We start from the raw sequence: 20935 nt of genomic DNA, 5'->3' as shown, positions 1-20935 counted from the left end.
TTTGTATGTGGAATTGGAATAAAACTGTAATGTAACAAAATGAATATATTCCAAATGCACTGAATATTGAGATAAAATGACTGTGACATGATTTTACAAATTCTACTTTGAATACTGACAGCTGTTTAATGAGATAAAGCAGTATGTATGAACAAATGCTAAAACTAGCTGACATTTCCCTTCAACAAAAATTAAAGTCCATGTTATATATTTTTTCCATGACTTCTGTCAAGTCCCTTCCACATTTCACTAATTTTATTGAGTTAAAGATTTACTTGCAAGTTTGTGGAGCTAAAGAAGTTACACAAACAACTGTGCAGCTAACCTGCTAGCTAACTCTGCCATGTTGTTCATATCTGGCTTAAAGCTTGTGTTGTGCCTAAAAAACATCACTACAGTGGCTGTTACATACAACAGGTTATTTTCTGTTGTATGTTCCACTTTTGCTTTTACATGCACACACTATAGCGACGAGTGGTATAAAGTATTATTTCGCATTTCACTGAAATGTGAAGACATATTGGAATCCTAAATCCTGTTTGGTATATTAAAAAGCCCCTTCACTGGATTCCAACGAGGTTCTGCATACTGTAGAAACTATCACTTCTCTTGGGTTGCTGACGCCCACAGCTCCCATCTTCTGCTGTCTGCAGTAGAAACCACAGGAAGCTGTCAGGGGGGGTGAAGGCTTGTTTACATGTAATTCCATTAGTGAGAGCTCAGACGGCAGTGAGGCTTAGCACCAGATTTGATCTCTGCGTGCTCTTCTAACTGTACCTACTCTACAGTGACCACCGAGCCACAATGAGGAGCCTCTCTGTCCTCTGCTGTCTTTTTACAGGTATGTAGTAGTTATACACCACAGAAATGTAATTATTGTAAATAATTTTAAAATGCTCAGCTGAAGCCTAACATAACGTAAAATGATTTTCACAGTGATGGCGACACTTGGAGCCGAGATCAACGTTGAGGGAATTGAAGGGGGAGAGGTGTCGTTCAAGTGCTCTCACAAACTGGCACATAACAACAAAAAGTACTTCTGCACAGACCCGTGCAAAACCAGTGAAGACATTCTGGTTGACGTGTCCCCTGGTAAGATTGCCACCTCTGGAAGGATAACTCTGGTGGACTCTGAGGACGGCTCCTTCACGGTTAAAATCACACAACTTCTTCTGTCAGACGCACACGTGTACTGGTGTGCCGTGATCAGGTCCATCAGCAACACGTACACGTCGGTCAACCTGACTGTACATAAAGGTATGTTTCGTCTTTAGTGTAAACCAGAGACTTCTGTTTTCCATCTATCACTGCTTGTTGTTAGTGTTGGATTTGTATACATGTCTACGTGTTTGAGCAATTAAGTAGGAAATATATTTTAGAGAACGACTAAAAATCTGAAAAATAAATTGGGCTGTCCTGCTAGTTCGTGAATAGTCTTTCTGGAAACCAATTTTAAAAAGTATGCAACACCTCTTAGCAGAACTGAAGTTCCTTTAAATGCTTTGGTTTGTCTGAATAGAAATTGTCTCAACCAGTTTTATGATAAGTTGTAAAACTTAAAAAAATAAAAAATTTGTTCTGATGGATAAATATTTTATCTATCCAGGGGAACGATCAATCTCACGCTTAAGGAAGCGATGACATTGTGGAAGTTTGTCACTCAATTTATTTTATTAATCAAATTACATCAAATATTATATTTTACAAATATTACCAAATGCTATAACTGAGTGAATGAAATGCACTCACAAAAAACCCTACACAATTTGTATATCACTACAAAAATCAAGAGGATAGAGTTTTCTGAATAAGAATTGTTTGAAATAAAGTTTGAAAATATTATCATTGGTCCTAGTTAAAAAAAAACATCACACTTTTATTGACAGATTGTCCCTTTCCTGGAAGTTTTAATGCAGGTGGGTTTAAAATTAGACCTAAATTCTAAGACCAATTTTGAATTTGACTGGGGACATGAATTTGTGGCTTTAATTCAAAATTTCAAAACCACTTGGCCACCACAAAAAAAATCCACATCAGAACTCAACAGAGGACGTCATAACATGGTCTGAAATGAGGTTATTGGGTCATCCCTTTCTTAGAACCGACTTTGGACTGTGGTATGTGCAGGACACCACACACTGTGAAACCTTGCTGCTGGTCCAGCCAGTCGATTGGACCCAGTTTGCATCAATCTGGAGCCAAATTAAGAATTATTTAAAAAAAAAAAAAAAGGAACTATGCTGGTTAAACCGAAGTTTGTCTCTCTCATTGAATAAAAGGGGAATAAAAGAAAACCTTGTGAGATGTAAACAAAAGCAAATGAAAGTGACTGATTTGGACTGTTTGATAATTCAGCCTGGTTGAATCAGGCAGAATGCTGTGTGGATTTTTTTCTTCCCTTTATCAATCAGAATATCCAAAACCAGCAGAAGCTGATGGTGTCTGGGGCAGAAATGTCACCCAGCATGATAACAAACCAGTAATAAATCTGATTTATTTTTGAATGCTCTTTTCTGACATAAAAAACTGACAGGATGAATCAATATAATCTCTGCATTCAAGGTACATACTTCATAATTGAGAAGGTTTGCACATTCAAGATGAACATTATTATTATTATTATTTTAGAATTGAACACAATGATCGTTGACTTCTAAAAGTTGCAAATATGAAAACTTTTACATTAATTTCTAAGTAGGCAAAAATACAATCATTTAGGTTTTGTCAGAATTAGAAGATTTAGACCATGAGACACAACTAATGTTCATGAGACTAATTATGGTCTATGTGGTGTTGTAACATAAATATATTCATATTCAATAAATTACTGTACTGTTTAAATCTTTATTTATTTCACTAACTCATTCCACAAAGAGAAACAGATTATATAAATTAATAGGAGACTGGTTTTAACAGAATTTAAGTGAGGGGTATTACATCGGACCAGTCAAAACATTTTTCATACAGAAATATCGACTTAAAGAAAAGTACACTTAACACCTTCTTCTGAAAACCTTCTTTTGTTTCACTCTTCTGAACAGCTTTTAAAACAACGGTTCCACCCATTGTTTCTTCCTCCTGGTTTCCGACCGTCACCAACTCAACACAACTGACAACCCGCATGGGAACAAATGCGACAGGAAACATCTTAGAAGGTAGGAGAGCCTGTAATTTAATTTCATACGCGAGTCCCTGTACATTAAAATAATCAACACCTAATTCATGATCTCTGCTTGCAGTGATAAACAGCACCACTCCAACAGCCTCAGCCTTGACCAACATCAGCCTCAGTGAGTATCTCTCTACTCATCTGTTAAACAGTGTGTGCATGAGAACAATCAGATAACGTATTATATTTTTTTTTATCTTGCATCTGATCAGACCCTGTGCTGTTCGCTGCGGCCGGGACCGCTGCTACACTCATAATCTTCACCCTGGCAGCGTACATCAGGAAACGCCGAGAAATGTCAAAACCTCAGCTCCACCTTTGCCTCGACAACAAAGAACCCAGGAGTGAGGTCAGGAAGTCTCCTCACAACACACTTAAGCAACAGACTTGTTCTAAACAGCCGATTAATCAGAGCTGACAGAGCTGCTTTCTTTTCCTGGTTGCAGGGGTGGAACATATGAAACGGGTTTTTCCAAAAGCAAAATCTCTCTCTCTCTTTAAATCTGACTGTTTTTTGCGTAGGGGTGTTTTACCACCACATCTACTGTCAAAGTGTCAAATGGGTGTGGAACCTCAGGGAGGAATAGTTTGACATTTTAGAAAACATTTTGTTTATCCCACATCTAATGGAGGGATCAAGCATTTCTACAGTTTAACACCTCTGTCACACATCTGCTGGGGGTACAATACAATTTGACATTTTAGTAAAACAATCACTCTCTGTCAGTCACTCACTCCTACATTAACAAATAGTGTGACATAAACAACGTGAAAGAAAAAAGCTAGCCGAGAACTGAGCACTAAAACAAAATAAAACAAGTGATGAGTCTGCAGTTCTAGATTAATCCTGGGGTCTACTAGGGCTGTAGTGATACAATAATCTCACGATACGATATGATACACGATATTCTGCTCACAATACGATATATATTGCGATATTCAGCAAACAATACAATTCAATACACTTTTGCAATTTTCTGAAAGATTTTAGAGGGACAGAGTGATTTTGGTGACATTTTGTGACTTAGAGTTGGATTGAATTAATTTAACTGAAAATTGATTAAAAGTACCAACTACACAATACCTCGCTCTAGTTGGACATGGACACAGACTTAAAGTCGACAGCTGGACAAAATGAATCAAAGTGGTGAGAAAACATGTTAAACATGTTTCTTTTAACTGAAACAGTACAAACTGTAGCTTACATGCATTTGTAAAGTAAATAAAGTGCACCAAGTACCCTGCTCTGAATAGTTTGATACCTTTTTAACCTTCGCACTTAACATCTGAAGGAACCACTCTAAGCCTGATGACCTAATCACTCTCCCAGCGAAGCAAGCAGTGAGTGAGCAAGGTGATAGTTGGATGTGTCGATACTTGCGGATGAATATCGATTTTTTTCTAGGAAAGAAAATATCGATATATATCGCAATATTGATATTATTACACAGCCCTAGGGTCTACCATTGATGATGACTGAGGAAGTTATCCGAAATGACTCCATGGTTTTCTAGTGACAAAAAAATTTCTTAACAATCATGACTCATTCTCTCCTTCATTTGGCTCAGACACAGAGGAAAACAATACAAAAATAATGATCATAGAGGGCTATTATTCAATTAGTTAAGAAAGTGGCATTCAGATGTCTGACTATGAATTCACAAAAGGTATAAAAATAAGAAAAAGAAAAATACAGAGAAACTCTTTGGGGAAAAAAAAATATCTTACCATCAAACATTTATGCCAACATTCTGAGGTCTGGCAACTGATGGTGCTTTAAGATGAATGCTATTGAACTCCTTCAACGTGTTTGCTGTTAAATGATCCGGAGGAAACAAATGTTCCTACAAGAGAAGCTGTTGTGAGATCTCCATTAAGCAATGGATTTTATGTCAAGAAAACGTTTTGGTGGTGACCACAAACAGACGGAGCCGTTACAGACAATCCAAAAGTGTTGTAGTCAAGACCNGTGTCTTTTCTTTTGTTTGCATGTTTTCTCTTTTGGTGCGCATTTGCACCTGTCGGCCACCGTAAATTTCTCTTATCTGTCTCTCTCCTTTTTTTTTCCAGCACAATCCCGTTTGCTTCTGCGCTCTCTGCTTGCTTTACGCTCTCTGCTTCTTCTCTCTCTCTCTCTCACAGAACGCAGCAACCCGATTGGCTGAAACTAGTCACATGGATTATACATAAATGTAACTCTTCAGAATAAGAGAATTCGCTGACAAAGCAAAACTGGTTTATAGTTTCTCTAATCAATTAAAATATAAAAAATCAAAATACAGCAATTTTAATGTCTCTAATTGTTGCTCTTTTTTATATATATTTTTAAATTTTTTTAAGATCGATTAATTCCCTATTTATTATCCTATTTATTTATTTATTTCCTATTTATCTAAATTACTATTATTTTTATGAAGAGGCTATTTCAACCTGGGTTACACGTACACGACAGCTCTGTCACCAGAGGAGGAGAGTCTAGGAAGCTGCTGACTGTTGACATTGTGACCTCACAGCCTGTCAACATGGAGAACCAGGCTCGTCTCCACAGCAGAGACCTGTGTAGAACGTGGAGCACCGGCAAAGCATCTGCTCAAGGAATGTTGTTCAGCCCAACAACAACAACGGCTGGACGTGGGAAACGGTCTCCACTTGTAGGCAACCACCCTGGGTGGAAGGAGCAGCAACACCGGAACCATCAAGCATCCAAGGTCAACAGAGAGACCATCAGGCAGATTATAGGATAACCAATCAGTTAAATAAGTCCTTATTGATACCCTCTGAATTTTCCTTGAACTTAATCTTGCAGTCTGAGAGTTGATTCCATAGATTATACAATTTGAGCTTTTAATGATAAGAATAAGTCAAACTAATTATTAAAAAGGAACTGAATCGATTAGACTGGATTTAAGAGTGGGTGTTAATGCTGTTTTTATTCTAGTGGGATTTCCCTCATTCTAGCTCAAAGGTTTGCTGATTAACACCTCGTCTAAGTTGCTTTTAAGCTAAGCTCACGTATTCTATCAAATAGTGGAGATAATGAGTTCTCTGGTAACAGAAGGTTATCAGAGAATACTGGGGGCAGATATTGTTCCTTAACTAGTGGAGTAAAAATGAATAGAGAAATGAATGGATGGGTAAAAGATTCAGATGATAAAGCTGCTCAGGTGAACCTGACGAGGATGGGTGTGAAGTTACTATCTTAGAGACTAGGATAACTTTTGAGGGTGGGGGGGAGCAGCAGGTTAAAGGACAGAACAGAGCATACTTGGTTCTAGGAGCTGTGTCACAGTAATGCTTTAACGTTAAACAGAAGATGTTAAAAAAACAGAGCAATTTGTAAAAGACCCTGACTAAATTTAGTCCTCAGCATGGTAATTCTATGAGGCATTATACTCAGGACAATGCTGGGAGATATATGAATCAGAAATTGCTTTGGGAAAACTCAAAAGTTTACTTCTTTGAATTCTGCAGTAGGTGTTCCATTTGTAACATTTCATCAACAGACAGAGTGTACACTTCACCCCATTTTGTCTCCTTGTATCTTATTTAAACACATGTGGGGGGGGGGGGGTTGAGATTTTGCATTAAGGTTTAAATATCATAGGTTTTCTGTTTGATTGATCATCAACTCATTCCTATAACTAATACTGTGGATAAGATAAGCTTATCTTTGGCATCAATCGGAGTTTGTCGTATTTGTCAAATGGTGCACATCCCGTCAGCAATACATTGTGAAAAGAAGTGTTACATATTTAGACCAGGACAATTGACTCGGCCTCAGCATGACAGCGCAAACGCAGGACCAAGATTTGATTCCATGCCTCATATGATAAGGAGTACTAATTGATTCCACCTTTACACCTCTGTCCTTTCAGGAGCCGAGGGTCGGTCCCGTTCCAGCCACCATTTTCCGATGAGGGACACCTGAACACCTTCAGGACAGGAGGAGTGAAACCTGGAGAGACGGTATGGTGAACCACGGAGAGGAAATATGGCTGATTTTAAGTTCCTAACTTATTCAGAACTGCTGGGAACTGGAGTAGATCTCTCCTGATACTAGGCCATTAAAGGTCAAAATGATAGCTTTTATTGAAAATATAAGTTGTACAGGGAACAGGTTTCGTGCAGTTAACAATTTACACGTTTGGATAATAAACCTTGTTTATGTCTGCGTTAAAGAAACTTGGGCCCAGCAACCTAGCGGCACAATGGAGTTTGAATTAGATGTTTGGTTTGACAAATAGTCGCTGCCACAGGCCACATAAATCCAAGGTATGACAAATAGTCGCTGCCACAGGCCACATAAATCCAAGGTATAACAGGTAGACGATGCCCAGAACAGCAAGTAGTTTTAAATGCCAGCTAAGCCCTGATCTGTGGTGTCTGAGAACTCCACCATGTTGTAGTTTGACCATCGGTCTCTGCAGTTCCAGAGAGGAACACAACTACCATGTGGATGAGACACACAGGGACAGAGATTAAATTCAGACTGTTTGAGGCAGTTAGTTTTCTACACAACGTGATCAGATCCGCTACATTTGTTCAGAATCTGTGAGGGTGATCAGAAAACCGTTTGACGCACATAAGAGGGCAATTACTTGTCTCCTATGGTGCTGCTATTTGTGTCTGTAGCTCGGTTTGTATTAACCTGAGAGAGGAACAAAGCAAGGGCCAGGGAGATCCTTTATACAGGCTTTTATTCTGAAATTTATAGTAAGCTTAATTTTGAATGGCCACAATAGTCCAAAGTGCAGCAATGGTTGGGTCGAGCCAGTCCTACAACACCCAGAAGGTTCTGCCCTGTCTGTAGTTGCAACATACTGTTCATCCCCCTCATGCAGTGACTAGGAGTTCCATATTATGTAGTTCTTTGACTTCCAACTCAGCCCTCCTCTATGATAACTGGATGACCCCCCATGTTGCAGCATTCTGGACCACCTGCAGACGTGAGGGCAGCAACAGACTGACTCCCAGGGAAAGTGAGTTACATTAATCCAATCGAGTTAAAATAAAAGTGTGAATCAATTTTCCAAAATGCTGCTTAGAAAGAAAGGGTTTCACTGATGCCAGTCGCCTTGAATGATAAAAGCTGGACTTAATCATGGCTATGACTTGGCCGTCCAGTTTGAAATCAGTCTACCTTTAAAACAAGATTTGTAACAACAGGTTGAAATGAATCTCCAAAGGTCCCAGGTCAACAGAGGAGGGCTCACCGGAACCACTGGGTCCAAATAGCCTCTGTTTTCCTTTCATTAAATTAAGGTTCGAGGCCAGCCAAGTTTTAATATTGCCTAGACATGCCAGGAGATGTTTGATGTTATGGAAGTCCTTCTGCTTCAGGGGTAAATAAATTTGCCAATCGTAAGTATAACAATGGGACGAGGTCCCATGTTTCCTGAGGACAGAACCTAGAGCCAGTAAATAAAGTGAGAGAAACAGAGGGCCCGGAATTGAGCCCTGCTGGGCCCCATATGGCATTGAGGCAGCAGATGGTTCAGAGTCACTGATATTCCTTGAGAGGGTTCAGTCCTACAGGTGGGTCCAGAACCATTAAGTACGGTGGCACCAATACCTACAACATTATGTAATTGCGATATTAAAATGTCATGGTCTACTGTATCACAGGCAGCAGTTCGGTCAAGCGAAATCAGTACAACATGGTGGCCAGAATCGCATGTAAGAAGGATGTCATTGAAGACTCTTATAAAAGAAGATTCTGTGCTACAAAGCCTGGAGGTTTTCCAGTCAGGGGTCAGAGTCAGGAGCTGCGATAAGGGCCCTGGTACTACCAACCCCCTCAATAAGAAATGCGGCAAATCAGCACATACGTCGGGAGAAGCCTCCAGACATGTATTCTGTGAATATTGACCCCAGAGTCAGTGGTGTTAAATAAAATACACATGTTATGGCTGTTTGAGAGAATGAAATTTGCCAAATATTCCCCTTTTGCCTCTTGAACCGTTCAAAACAATGATTGTGCCTAGAAAGCTCAATATTGTAAGGACATTGAAAGAAGATGTTGAATGCATCAACACTTATCTTTGTAGAAACAAGGATTGTGAGAAGGGAGGCTTTTCAGATCACCCTTTCCTCCTAAACTAAGGAGAGCCTCCTAAAGTTTAAACTGAATTATTGTTTTCATTAATGTACCCACTTTGGGGGATTGAAAATGTCTTTTTGATTTTAAACAAAGTCAGAAAATGAAAGCAATCTCCCGTACATTCTGATTTAGTGAGGGACACGTCCGAAGTGTCCACCACAAAGTTGATTATTGCACCAATTTTCAGGCAAATCAAATTGGTGCGTTTCACCTGTGTTGTCACTCTGCAATGCACCGTAATTGAATGTATTTATATTTTCATGCGTTCAAAGGATTGACCTGTTTCCTGGCTTACTTTTATTGTATAAATCATGTGGTGCGACCGATTAGAAAGCATGTTTATTGAATTAAAATAGAGTATCTAGCATCTGGAGCACAAATGTTAACCCCTAACACAGCATCCTTAATTGACAAGTACTTGTTTATAACACATTTGATGAAATGGTGAAGACGAATAGAGGTCAAATCAATTACACATGGAGTTTGAAAGGTTTATTGGGGTGAAGACTCTCATAATTGGCAGAAAAATAAAAATAAATTTATAAAATAGGTGTTTAGTGTATCATGGAAAACACCTTTTTTGTAGACAAGTCACGGTCGCACCACATGACATTATAAAACCACAGCCAAATTATATTGATGGAAAACCCCTGAAGAGGTCTAATATGGATGTGGAATTATGATTCCTGTATGCACAACATTACAAATGTTTTATTAATTGTAATGGATATAAATATTTTAAAGTTTTAATTTAGCTTGGTGGAAATCCTAATACATCAATGACCCATCAACACTTACCTTTGTAGAAATAAAGATTGTAAGAAAAGAAGCTTTTCAGATCACCATTTCCTCCTTTGCCCAAAGGGTGAGCTTACAAAGGTTGAGACTGATAAACCAAGAAGGAAAGCAGGCTAGCAGAAGAGCAGGAGAAATCCATAACTGGACCTTCACAAGAACTAGCAGAAGGATGCAGAAAAGCATTTTCAAATGTGGCTGCATCAACAAACAACATAAACAGGTGAGGTCCCTGGGCTTATGGAGTCGTATGAACTAAAAGAGCAACCTGTTATTCTAATGCAGTTGGAAGTCACTGCAAATGTAGGCCAGAAAGTTGGCATTCTGGAAAAATAAAAATAAAAAATTGAACCTAGAAGGTGAGAACGCAACACTGCTTATTCACGGTGTTGAGGGAAATGTCGGTGATTATTTACCATTATTATTATTTTATTATCACTCATTGTTTCCATTTAGTCTGCATTAAGTCTGCCCGGATACGAGTCACACAAAATGGCCGAAAATGCTTTCTGATTGGTTGCTTCAGACATGTGGTACGTTTGAGGGCATAGGAAAAAAGGATTTCATGTCGCATTCATTCACTTTTGATCATGAAACGTAACATATTGCAATTCACAAAGCCACCGTTAACACGATGGGACATATTTCTGGTTTTATTTCAGAGTAAATGTAAAACAAAATCAGTATAATAACACTACTTTTATAAAGTTAGAGGTCTCTAATGTCCCATGGACTTGAACTCAATCTTTCTCCTACGGCCTTACTTTACTTTGAATGGCGGAGGAGTTTATGCCCGCTCCAGAGCAGGCGTAGACTTCTGAGGGTTGAGAAGATGGCGGCTTGTAAATATTTGTCGCTAACAGGTAAAGCTAACGCTGCATAACACAAAGCCCATAGTCACCACCCCACTCCGGATCAGCCCAATAACACCGGAGACACGGATTGTAAATAAAGGAGTCCTCCCTTAGTTATTTCCATGGAATTACTCCTGTATTCAGCCTGAGGAGCGAGTTTTTTTTATGGCGACGAGTGAGCAGACCGGAGCCAGTACACACCGCTGCAAGCAAGCAAGCACCGTTACACCACCGCCCCAGCTCTTCACAAGAAACATGCAAAGGTAATAAAACGAAATAACACGGGAACCCAAGGGACACGGTCGTATTTTCTAAAAGCAACAACTTTGAACCTGAACGGTTAGCTGAATCGGATCTGATACCAAAGCTGCGCTACTGCTTAGCCATGACGCTTGTTGTGCTCCGTCATGCTTCGGAAGCTAAAAACCCGAACCGCAACCTCCCCCTGATGTTAGCGACAGTGGAAAATAAGATAAAAATAAGGTAGCAGACATTGTCCGTTAGAATGTTTCACCCAAACCGCACATTTTAACTGGAATAACGTCCGATAAAACTGCCCAATTAGCATAAGCTAAAGTTAACGTTAGCCACAAAGTTTAAGTAGAAAACTCGCCTTTGTATCGCTGATTCCACAACGAGGCGTACATCTTTAAAAACTTTCTCCAGCTGACCTGTCCGGGCTTCGGATCAGTGCAAAGACCTTAGCCAAGCCCTTCAAACACTCCTTTTACAGGACGTGTCTTGTCCCCCGTCAGTTAGCTGCTCGTTGCCGTTACTTACCGCGGCTGCTGGCACCAGACTTGCCCTCCAATGGATCCTCGTTAAAGGATTTAAAGTGTACTCATTCCAATTACAGGGCCTCGAAAGAGTCCTGTATTGTTATTTTTCGTCACTACCTCCCCGAGTCGGGAGTGGGTAATTTGCGCGCCTGCTGCCTTCCTTGGATGTGGTAGCCGTTTCTCAGGCTCCCTCTCCGTAATCGAACCCTGATTCCCCGTTACCCGTGGTCACCATGCTTCACTGGTGACCAAAAAGAGTCCACTTCTCAACCTCAGGAGACAGTGAAAGAGAAGAAATGGCCATCTAAGAGTAAACATATCAAGAAAACACAAGGAATATGGGAGGGTGACAACAACAACAAAATCATGTCATATGGGAATTGGATGTATGACCTAGGCCTAATAGGTCAAAACAATTCCTCCAGAAACCACTCCATGGATCACCAAAGAAAGAGTCCACTTTCAACCTCATGAGACAGAGACACAGAAGAAACAGCCATCTAAGAGTAAACGTGTCAAGAAGACTTGGTGATGGCTCAGTGACATCTTTACCACAACTGGTCACTGAAGAAGAGTCAGTCCTTGAAACACCAGAGACAGTAGATCCACAATTGAAGAAACAGCCATTAAATGACGAGGAGAAAGCAAAACAAATCTCACTTTTCCCGAACCAGTCAACATCCAGGTGGAGAATTTACCTGACGTCTCTAACAAGCAAACCCAAGAAAATGTTATCGACCTCCAACAGCATGTACAAGTCCTGCTTCAACAATTGCAGAAAACAAAGGCATCCCTATCCGAGGAAATCGAAAAGAGAAATTTGGCAGAGAAAAATTATGAATGCCGCTTGACACAGCGCCAACTTTATGAAAAGATAAATACTAAATTGAAGGAAAACGTGGTGAACACAGTGCCCTCAGCAGGTATGCTTCTATATTAGGTTGACAATTATTCAGACATAACAGTACCCGAAAGAAATAAGAACAGATACCAAGACTTTATTTTAGCTTAAGGATGTGCTTAGATCAAATGCACCTAACAAAGCATCTGCCTCTGTTGACGGAGAATAAACTGTTATTTTAACACAACATCAGTTTTAGCATCCCAAAAGCCACAAAGGTTTCACTTTGGTTTAGCTTTATGTGAAAGAGGAAGGCGTTTTTGAACAGGACCAGAAAAGCACCTGACTCAAGCAGAAGATTTTGCCTCCAGGTTGGTGTGGACGTGTGACAGTGACGGTGTGAATTGATGCCAAACTGGAAATGCTAGGAGAAATGGGGATCTCAGGGAGAACATCTCTAGTTCTAGTCATCTTCATTACTTTTCTACAAATCCGAGGTAAGCATTTTCCTCTCTACTTAGACTTTTTAGTCAGAATTTCCGACACTGATTAACATCTTGCTGAAAGCTTTGCTCACTTGACTTAATTTATATCAGATACTCTTTAAAACAATATTTTTTTTCCAGCTCTGATGTGTGACAAACCCACAGTTGTTTCTGGCACTGAGGGTCAAATGTTTGACTTCATATGTGAGTATCCAAGCGACAGCAAAAACAACACGAAACACTTTTGCTGTTTAGACATTGATGAGTCCTTCGGTCAGGTCGTACGAACTTCCAAACACAACGAGTGGACAAGAAAAGGACGTGTCTCTCTTTACGACAACACTACAGCTGGCTACTTTATCGTTAGGTTGGATAAACTGTATTTAAACGACAGCGGGAAGTACCATTGTGGTGATTTTGGGAGCAGTGATCGCATCATGAAGATACATCTGCATGTCTCCCAAGGTAAAGTTCAAAGCATCAAATCACAACAGAATATTGAACCTTAAATTGTGCCGATTTCAGATTATAACTCAACATTAAATGTGTTTTTGCTTTTGTCAGAAATTATTGGCATGCAACACACCACATACAAAGTCTGCTTGTAACATGTTCAGCTACATTTCACCAGCCAACGTGAGAAACATTCGCTGTTGACCTGCTGCGGTTTAGAAATGACAGGCAGCACAAGCCATAAATGAGAACAGGGTATTATTAGTTTTCCATGTTATCTTCTCCTTTTCAGAAGTTTCAATTTCTGTAGCAAAAGGCCGGCAAGACCACGTCGACATGGAAATGAGAACAATTATATTTTACTTGGTTAAAAAAAAAAAAAAGTGGCATAAGAAATGCTGCCTTTCTGTTGCTAAATTAGCTCTGTATGTTTTTGATGTTTTTTATTCAGTACCTCTGATGCTTAGGCTATAAAGAACAAGGGACATAGTTTCAAAAGGATGGGATTTTTGGCTTTCAACATGCATAAAAGCTGGCAGAGACATACCAAGATATAACTTTGGCACCTGTGTTGGTGTGATTCATAAAATCCCACTGACGCACATGGAGGTTTGTGGTCGTGAGGTGACTAAATACGAAGGAGGTCAAGCTAGATGAATTGTTCTTGGTTTAAATAAGCCAAAAACAATCTCATGCTGCTGTTGTTACCGTTTCTCTGTGAAAATAACATGGGTACATTTGATATTTAAAAAAATATTAGCAATTCATTGAAACACTAAACTTTTAAACTTCAAATTAATCCCTGAGTTCATGAAGCTTTCAGCCGATACACGTCAAATAAACATTGTTTTGTGTGAAATTCAACTGGAAATGAGATACAGTAAAGTTATTTACAGGCTCCTCCTCTGTACTTAGAGCTACAGTATGTCACTTTTATAAAGAATATGTTTTTTACATGTTCGTTAAAACTGTCACCATGTCATGACAGTTTGTTATGAGACAGATAATCTGTGAAAAGCTCAATATCCTCCACCTCCTCGCTGAGCTGCGGTTACCGTCTAAGTGCACTGCTCTGATTCAAAACAACACGGCAGATCCGGCAGGCCCAAATGAACTCTGTCAGATTTAATTTCAATACTTTTAAGGTGTCTATATGGGTCAACACCAGAGAGAGTTAATTTAACTCCTTTTGGAGAGTTGGTATCTTTAACTCTAATTAAGTGTCAAATACCAACTCTGTGTGGAGACAGGTCCTCTCTGCACTCCACCAAAGGGCTGTCCACTCACTAACAAAGATTGTCTTGGGGTTGTTGGGCTGTTCATGAAGTTTGGCNAAAGAAAATATCGATATATATCGCAATATTGATATTATTACACAGCCCTAGGGTCTACCATTGATGATGACTGGGGAAGTTATCCGAAATGACTCCATGGTTTTCTAGTGACAAAAAAATTTCTTAACAATCATGACTCATTCTCTCCTTCATTTGGCTCAGACACAGAGGAAAACAATACAAAAATAATGATCATAGAGGGCTATTATTCAATTAGTTAAGAAAGTGGCATTCAGATGTCTGACTATGAATTCACAAAAGGTATAAAAATAAGAAAAAGAAAAATACAGAGAAACTCTTTGGGGAAAAAAAAATATCTTACCATCAAACATTTATGCCAACATTCTGAGGTCTGGCAACTGATGGTGCTTTAAGATGAATGCTATTGAACTCCTTCAACCTGTTTGCTGTTAAATGATCCGGAGGAAACAAATGTTCCTACAAGAGAAGCTGTTGTGAGATCTCCATTAAGCAATGGATTTTATGTCAAGAAAACGTTTTGGTGGTGACCACAAACAGACGGAGCCGTTACAGACAATCCAAAAGTGTTGTAGTCAAGACCCCCTAACTCGAGACCAAGACAAGTCCAAGACCAGAGTGAACCGAGACAGACTTTCCGGGTCCGAGACCAAGACCGAGGGAAGTCGAGACCGAGTCAAGACCAAGACCAGAGTGAACCGAGACCAAGACCAGACCAAGACTTTCAGGGTGTGAGACCAAGACCGAGGGAAGTCGAGACCGAGTCAAGACCAAGGCCAGCGCTAGTATGTGACAATAAAACGTGAAACATGATCAAAATCACTGAAATTGATCTGAAAGATCCACATTCACATTAAAACACCTACATATTTAACACACAGAGCTGGAATAAATATAAACATCTTTATTTAGTACTTCTGTGTATTAACCACAAAATTTCAAACAATTATTCAAAGTTTATCAGGATAGTATTTTCTCTGCCTTTCATGAACAGTACTATACATTTATGTTGTTTTTAAACGTGCTATTTCAAAACAAGCTATTTTAAAACCAATTTGTAAATGTAAAACTGAAAAAATGCCAATCATTTCTCTCGTTTCTCTCTCATATACAAATTAAAGCTGCATTTGTATATGAGACTGTAACTTTTTGTAACTTTTTACAACTTTTGTAACTTTTCTTAAATCTGTCACCATGTCGTGACAGTTTGTTATGAGACAGATAGTTTGTGGACAAAAAGATTGATCTCCTCCACTTCCTCCCTGAAATACTACTGCCATCTGCAGAAATACAAATCCCACTGAAATACGTGCACAAAAGTCTGGCTGACTTTTGTCAGAGCTAAAACCCTTAACCCAAACTGTGGATCCAGCATGGTAGCAAAGAAGTACGCATCATGGTTCCGCTGTCTTTGGCCATGTTTGTTTTTGTAAAGACTCCAGAAAATCTTTTCACCAGACACTGCTGGAGGGCTCTGACCAATGGCTGTCACTGCATTCAGGTCTCCTCCATCTAGAGGAGGTGAACCACCATATTAGTAGTCACTGATGTTTCCCCTTCTGTCAGCTCTGTTGCTTCAGCAAATGGAGAAAGGATTTCATATAGCTCCTTTAGCTGGTTCCACTCCTGCGCACTGAACACCACATCCTCATAGTCTTTGCTGCACATTTTACTGAGTGATTTGTGTTCTAGAGTTGTAAGGGCCTGTACTTGTTTAAATGTACTGTTCCAACATTGTGTGTTTGCAGTTGGAACAGTCTTATTGTTGCCAAACGCAGCCTCAAGCTGATCTTTAAATTGTGAGTTGCTATGTAAAACGGTTGCAAACTTTGACGTTTTTGGTATGGTGCGAGAAATGGTCTTGACCTCCTTCATACCATCAGACACAACTGTGGAAAGCAGGAAAGATGTTCACCGGATGACCACGGTAACTCAATGTCTTCCTCTGAGGACAAGCATGTCCTCCCACAAATGCTTGTCATCTAAATTACGGTACAGAACGTAACCATGAAAACGTTACATTATGTTGCTTCTTCGTGAGAAGTATTAGACAAGAACCCGAATATATTACGATTATCTAATAAAACACTCATCTTTCTGCTTCGCTTCCACCTACGTGCTGCAATCCACTCATGAAGAAATACGAAGAGCTGTAATCATGGAAACAGCGTTGTCAGCGTTGTCCGCCATGCGCAACACCCGAGTCAACACGTTCGCACCGCACAATAATTCAACGGACAAAGCTTTGTCATTGCAAATGCAAAATATTTGTCACTGCACCGCCCTATGGTTTTCAAATGTTACTTAATGACATTATATTGGCAGGGTTAGAGGAGAAGGACGTTAGTCAACATGTCACATGATTTTAAGTTTTTCGTGGGACAAAATTAAATTAAATCAAATCAGTAATGTCCGACATGTTTTCACAAACACTACTAGGCGACAATAACTTGTGCATAAGCTAGGTGGCAAATAGTTGACAAGAAAGGATAACATTCACCCTAAAACATATACAACTTTTGCTAACTTAATATAGATAGCTAATATTGTGTGATGGCCAGGTAGAAAAAATTTGATACCGAGGAGACATTAACGTTAACTAGCTAGCTTTCCCAACATCACATACACATAGCTTACCTTTCTTCGTGCTTCCTTTCAAGGTGTCAATGAAAGTTGGACGTAGTCCCTACCGTCTCTGATAGTGAAGCACTGCAGAACTTACGTTGCGCTGTTTCCTTTTTTCTCAATGTTGCTCTACAAATATATGCTTTGTGATTTAAGTAGCCGAATTTTATAACTGATGATTTGGCAGACATCTTACCCCGTCCTCAGACGACCACTTGTGGCTTTCAGTTGAAGTGCTGCAGCCCGCGCGCGGGTGAAAGGAGGTGGGCGCGACAGTGCTAACAAAAACATGTTTACCAATGAGGCACGTTATTGCTTGGATTTGAATCAGTACGTTTTGTATCCAATAAAAATAGGGATCTCAAAGAAACTGATAATATTCAGACAATTTAGTGTTATTTCCACAGTTGTGGTCTTGACCGGTCTTGAAATAAAATCTCGGGTACTACAACACTGCAATCCATTTATGGAAGTCTGAATCTGGTTTTGAGGATGTGACAAAGGTTTATCTTTTGGTTTAAAAACAAAAAAAATCAAAATGATCTATTTCCTCTGAAAAACAATGGACCAAGACCAGTTTTCATTTCTTTACTTAGTCCCTCTTTGTAAGGTTTCCTGGCTGTAAAATATGTTTAGTTTTTACTTTTTAAGCATGTTTCATTTGTGGGTTTATTCATTCAGAATCATTTTGAAGCAAAGAAACTGAAAACAGGAACAGCTTCCTTCACATTGTTTTGCCCATGTATAAAAAAAGCTCAGAGTATAATACATCTCATGTATTAATTCATATAGCTGGGAACATCTGCATGCACTGAAGTCTGTCACCTCATAATTTTTGCTTAGTTTGTAAACAATTTCATGGAGCTGTATGCTAAAACATTGTTCCATACCCCTTTTTTGCCACAAATAGATGGGGAGAAACTTTTAGAGCATTAAATGCAGTTTAGCACTAAATATGAACTAACATGAAAAAAAGACACTCAACTGTAGTATCAATGGAAATAATATACTGTTTAAGTCCAAACGTCTCAATTCTGGATTTAAAAACAGAACAAGAACTACTGAGAAAAGAACTTATAAAATGTAGTAGTTTTAGTTAGAATGGTTTTCAATGGTTTTACCTTTCTGTTCTCATCCCACCTCAGAACAGATGCAGAAAATAGCTTTCATGCATATGACCACAGCATGATGCTGGTCATTTAAATCAGTGGCAATAGGCCTGACCAAACTAAATAATCTGTGTTTCACTTTATGCAGGTGAAATTTATTGTAGCAAGCAATTAATAATTAAAGGTCACTGGGCCGGGAATCAAACCTGCAACAGCCGTGTTGAGGACAAAGGCCTTCATATGTGGGTTGTGCTTAACCCCTGCGCCACCACAGCAAACCCCAGTAATCTGGCTTTTTAATGTTTCTTTTGGAGAAACAGCTTCCTCCTCACCGATTGGTCTTTCAGTCCATGTTGGTACAAGACACGTTTCACTGTAAACAATGACTTCTTTTAAATTGGTTCTCTGTGTTTCCAAATCAGATTTTTGTCTTTTGACTCGTCATCAGCCAGTTTGCAGCGACTTACCCCTTGTGATGTTGTCAGACACCTTACATGGATTAGTTTTAGTAAATGTGTGTTACTTTCACATGACTTTCAAAGCATTGACTTGTGGGAGATTAGAGCATGTTGCAGTTCTCCAAAACTGTTTTGCTCATGAACAGGATTCAGATTCTGAAATTTTATTTCTTTATTCGAAGAGGTTCTTCACAAAACAAAACTTTGTCTGCATTTTTTTTTTTTTTTTGTGGAAAATGACAATCACCCAAGATCAGCTATAAGATTTACGCAGCACATAATGATTAGGTAAATTATAGGTTTAATGTACAAGCAATTGTACATAACCAACCGGCCCCGGTACTAATGCCTTACAAAGTCTATGCATTATTAAGTACTGTAGCACAAGTAACTGCATATCACTTTACACCAGATTTTTGACATATTGCAAAAAAGGATTTGCCGTAGACATGTTTTTAGACACATCAACATACACCACAAGAAACGAAACAAAGTGATATCAGCTTAAAATTTTCAAATGTTCTTTTTTCAGGTGACTGATCGTCAATTTAATGACAAGGGAGCAAAGAGTGATATATCCGTCATTTTTGACCATTTACGACAGCATCCAACCAGACCCACAGGTCCAGTTTCCCTTCCCGTTTATGAAAACCTTCCTTTCTCATCTGGTTCAAGAAATTTACCAGCAGATCAGCAAAGCATCGACGACGCAGACCACAGGATCTACATCACACCATTGCCGTCTACAGCGGCAGAAATAAACAGTGTGTCTCAGTCTGTCCCCACTGAACCGCCTTCCAGATCGCTTTGGTTTGGTTTAGACATATCAAGAATAAATCATGTTTAGGATGGCAATACAGCACCTTTTATTAAATAGATGTTAGTAATGCCACTTCAAGTAATACTTACAATGTTATTGTACACTATAGATATGCTTTTAATCCTGAAACCTACTAATAACTAAACTGGTGTAACTAAAAAATAGAGAGCAGAAAAAAACTAGAAAGGGATTTAAGTTCATAGTATATTTAGGTGGTAGTAAGTAGAGTCATATAGATTTTTGAAGATTATATGCTACAAATGCAATTTAAGGAACAAATTGTATTTTCCATAAACACTCTGCATACATACAACTATAACACAATTTATAAAAGTAAAATATTATCTTTGTGACCTCAGGTTAATAGTAGAAGCTGCTTATTTATAAATGCTTCATGTCCTCTGGAAACTTGTATAACTGTGGATATTTAAATGTACTGTATATCTTTACACTTATGGATGTTTATAGCAAATATCAAAAACTGTACATATGTTGTCTGGGTTTGTTTTTCTTCACTGTGTAAATTATTGTCACTTTTCCCAATAAAAACTTCTTCTGTTTTACTTATTTTGCACAAACAAGCTTAGGAAATATATCTTGTTTTTTAACTTTGACGAAATATAGTAAAATTTATTCATAAATGTATTTGTTAAGGGCAGGGGCGCAACTACACACTTTCTGAGGGGTATGCGAACACATCATCTCCCCCACCACCCCTCTCCTGGTCCAGGTTTAATATGTCTGTAACTCTCCCTTATTCATGCAATTATAAAATACAGTCATTCTACTATGGACTTTCTCCAGTAGAATTTCAACTGGGCCAATGAGAAAACAGATGGAGAAGTTGTAAACGACAACATCTGTCCGCCTGCAGTTTTAGTACTGGCAACAGAGGAAGTGTGAAACCAATCAGTCCGTGTGTTGGCCACATTCCCACGGCTGGTTCAGCTCTGTACTCTCCCTTTGAAATGGAGGATGGTTGTTTACAGCACTGGCAACTTCCGGTAAGCTTCATAGCCTCCAAAAGGTTTGCCCATTCATCACAGGCAAATGTTAGATATAGGGTAAAGTTTAAAGCTTCAACAGTCCACATGTCCATAGAAACGATATTGAGAAATATTTCTCAATATCGTT

General features: G+C 39.1%; 1 protein-coding gene across 1 annotated transcript; it reads left to right on the top strand.

Annotated features, from left to right (window-relative positions):
• Positions 1-691: 691 nt before the first annotated feature.
• On the top strand, positions 692-20364 carry LOC103154158 (CMRF35-like molecule 3). Its single transcript, XM_007575350.2, has 6 exons — positions 692-841; positions 937-1257; positions 3042-3155; positions 3240-3290; positions 3382-3518; positions 19514-20364. The coding sequence occupies exons 1-6, from the start codon at positions 805-807 to the stop codon at positions 19826-19828; spliced, it is 975 nt and encodes a 324-aa protein (XP_007575412.1). The 5' UTR covers positions 692-804; the 3' UTR covers positions 19829-20364.
• The last annotated feature ends 571 nt before the right edge of the window (positions 20365-20935 follow it).

This window comes from Poecilia formosa, unplaced genomic scaffold, assembly GCF_000485575.1.
Source record: "Poecilia formosa unplaced genomic scaffold, Poecilia_formosa-5.1.2 Scaffold375, whole genome shotgun sequence".
Classification (NCBI taxonomy): domain Eukaryota; kingdom Metazoa; phylum Chordata; class Actinopteri; order Cyprinodontiformes; family Poeciliidae; genus Poecilia; species Poecilia formosa.
This window is presented reverse-complemented; position numbering and strand designations above follow the sequence as displayed.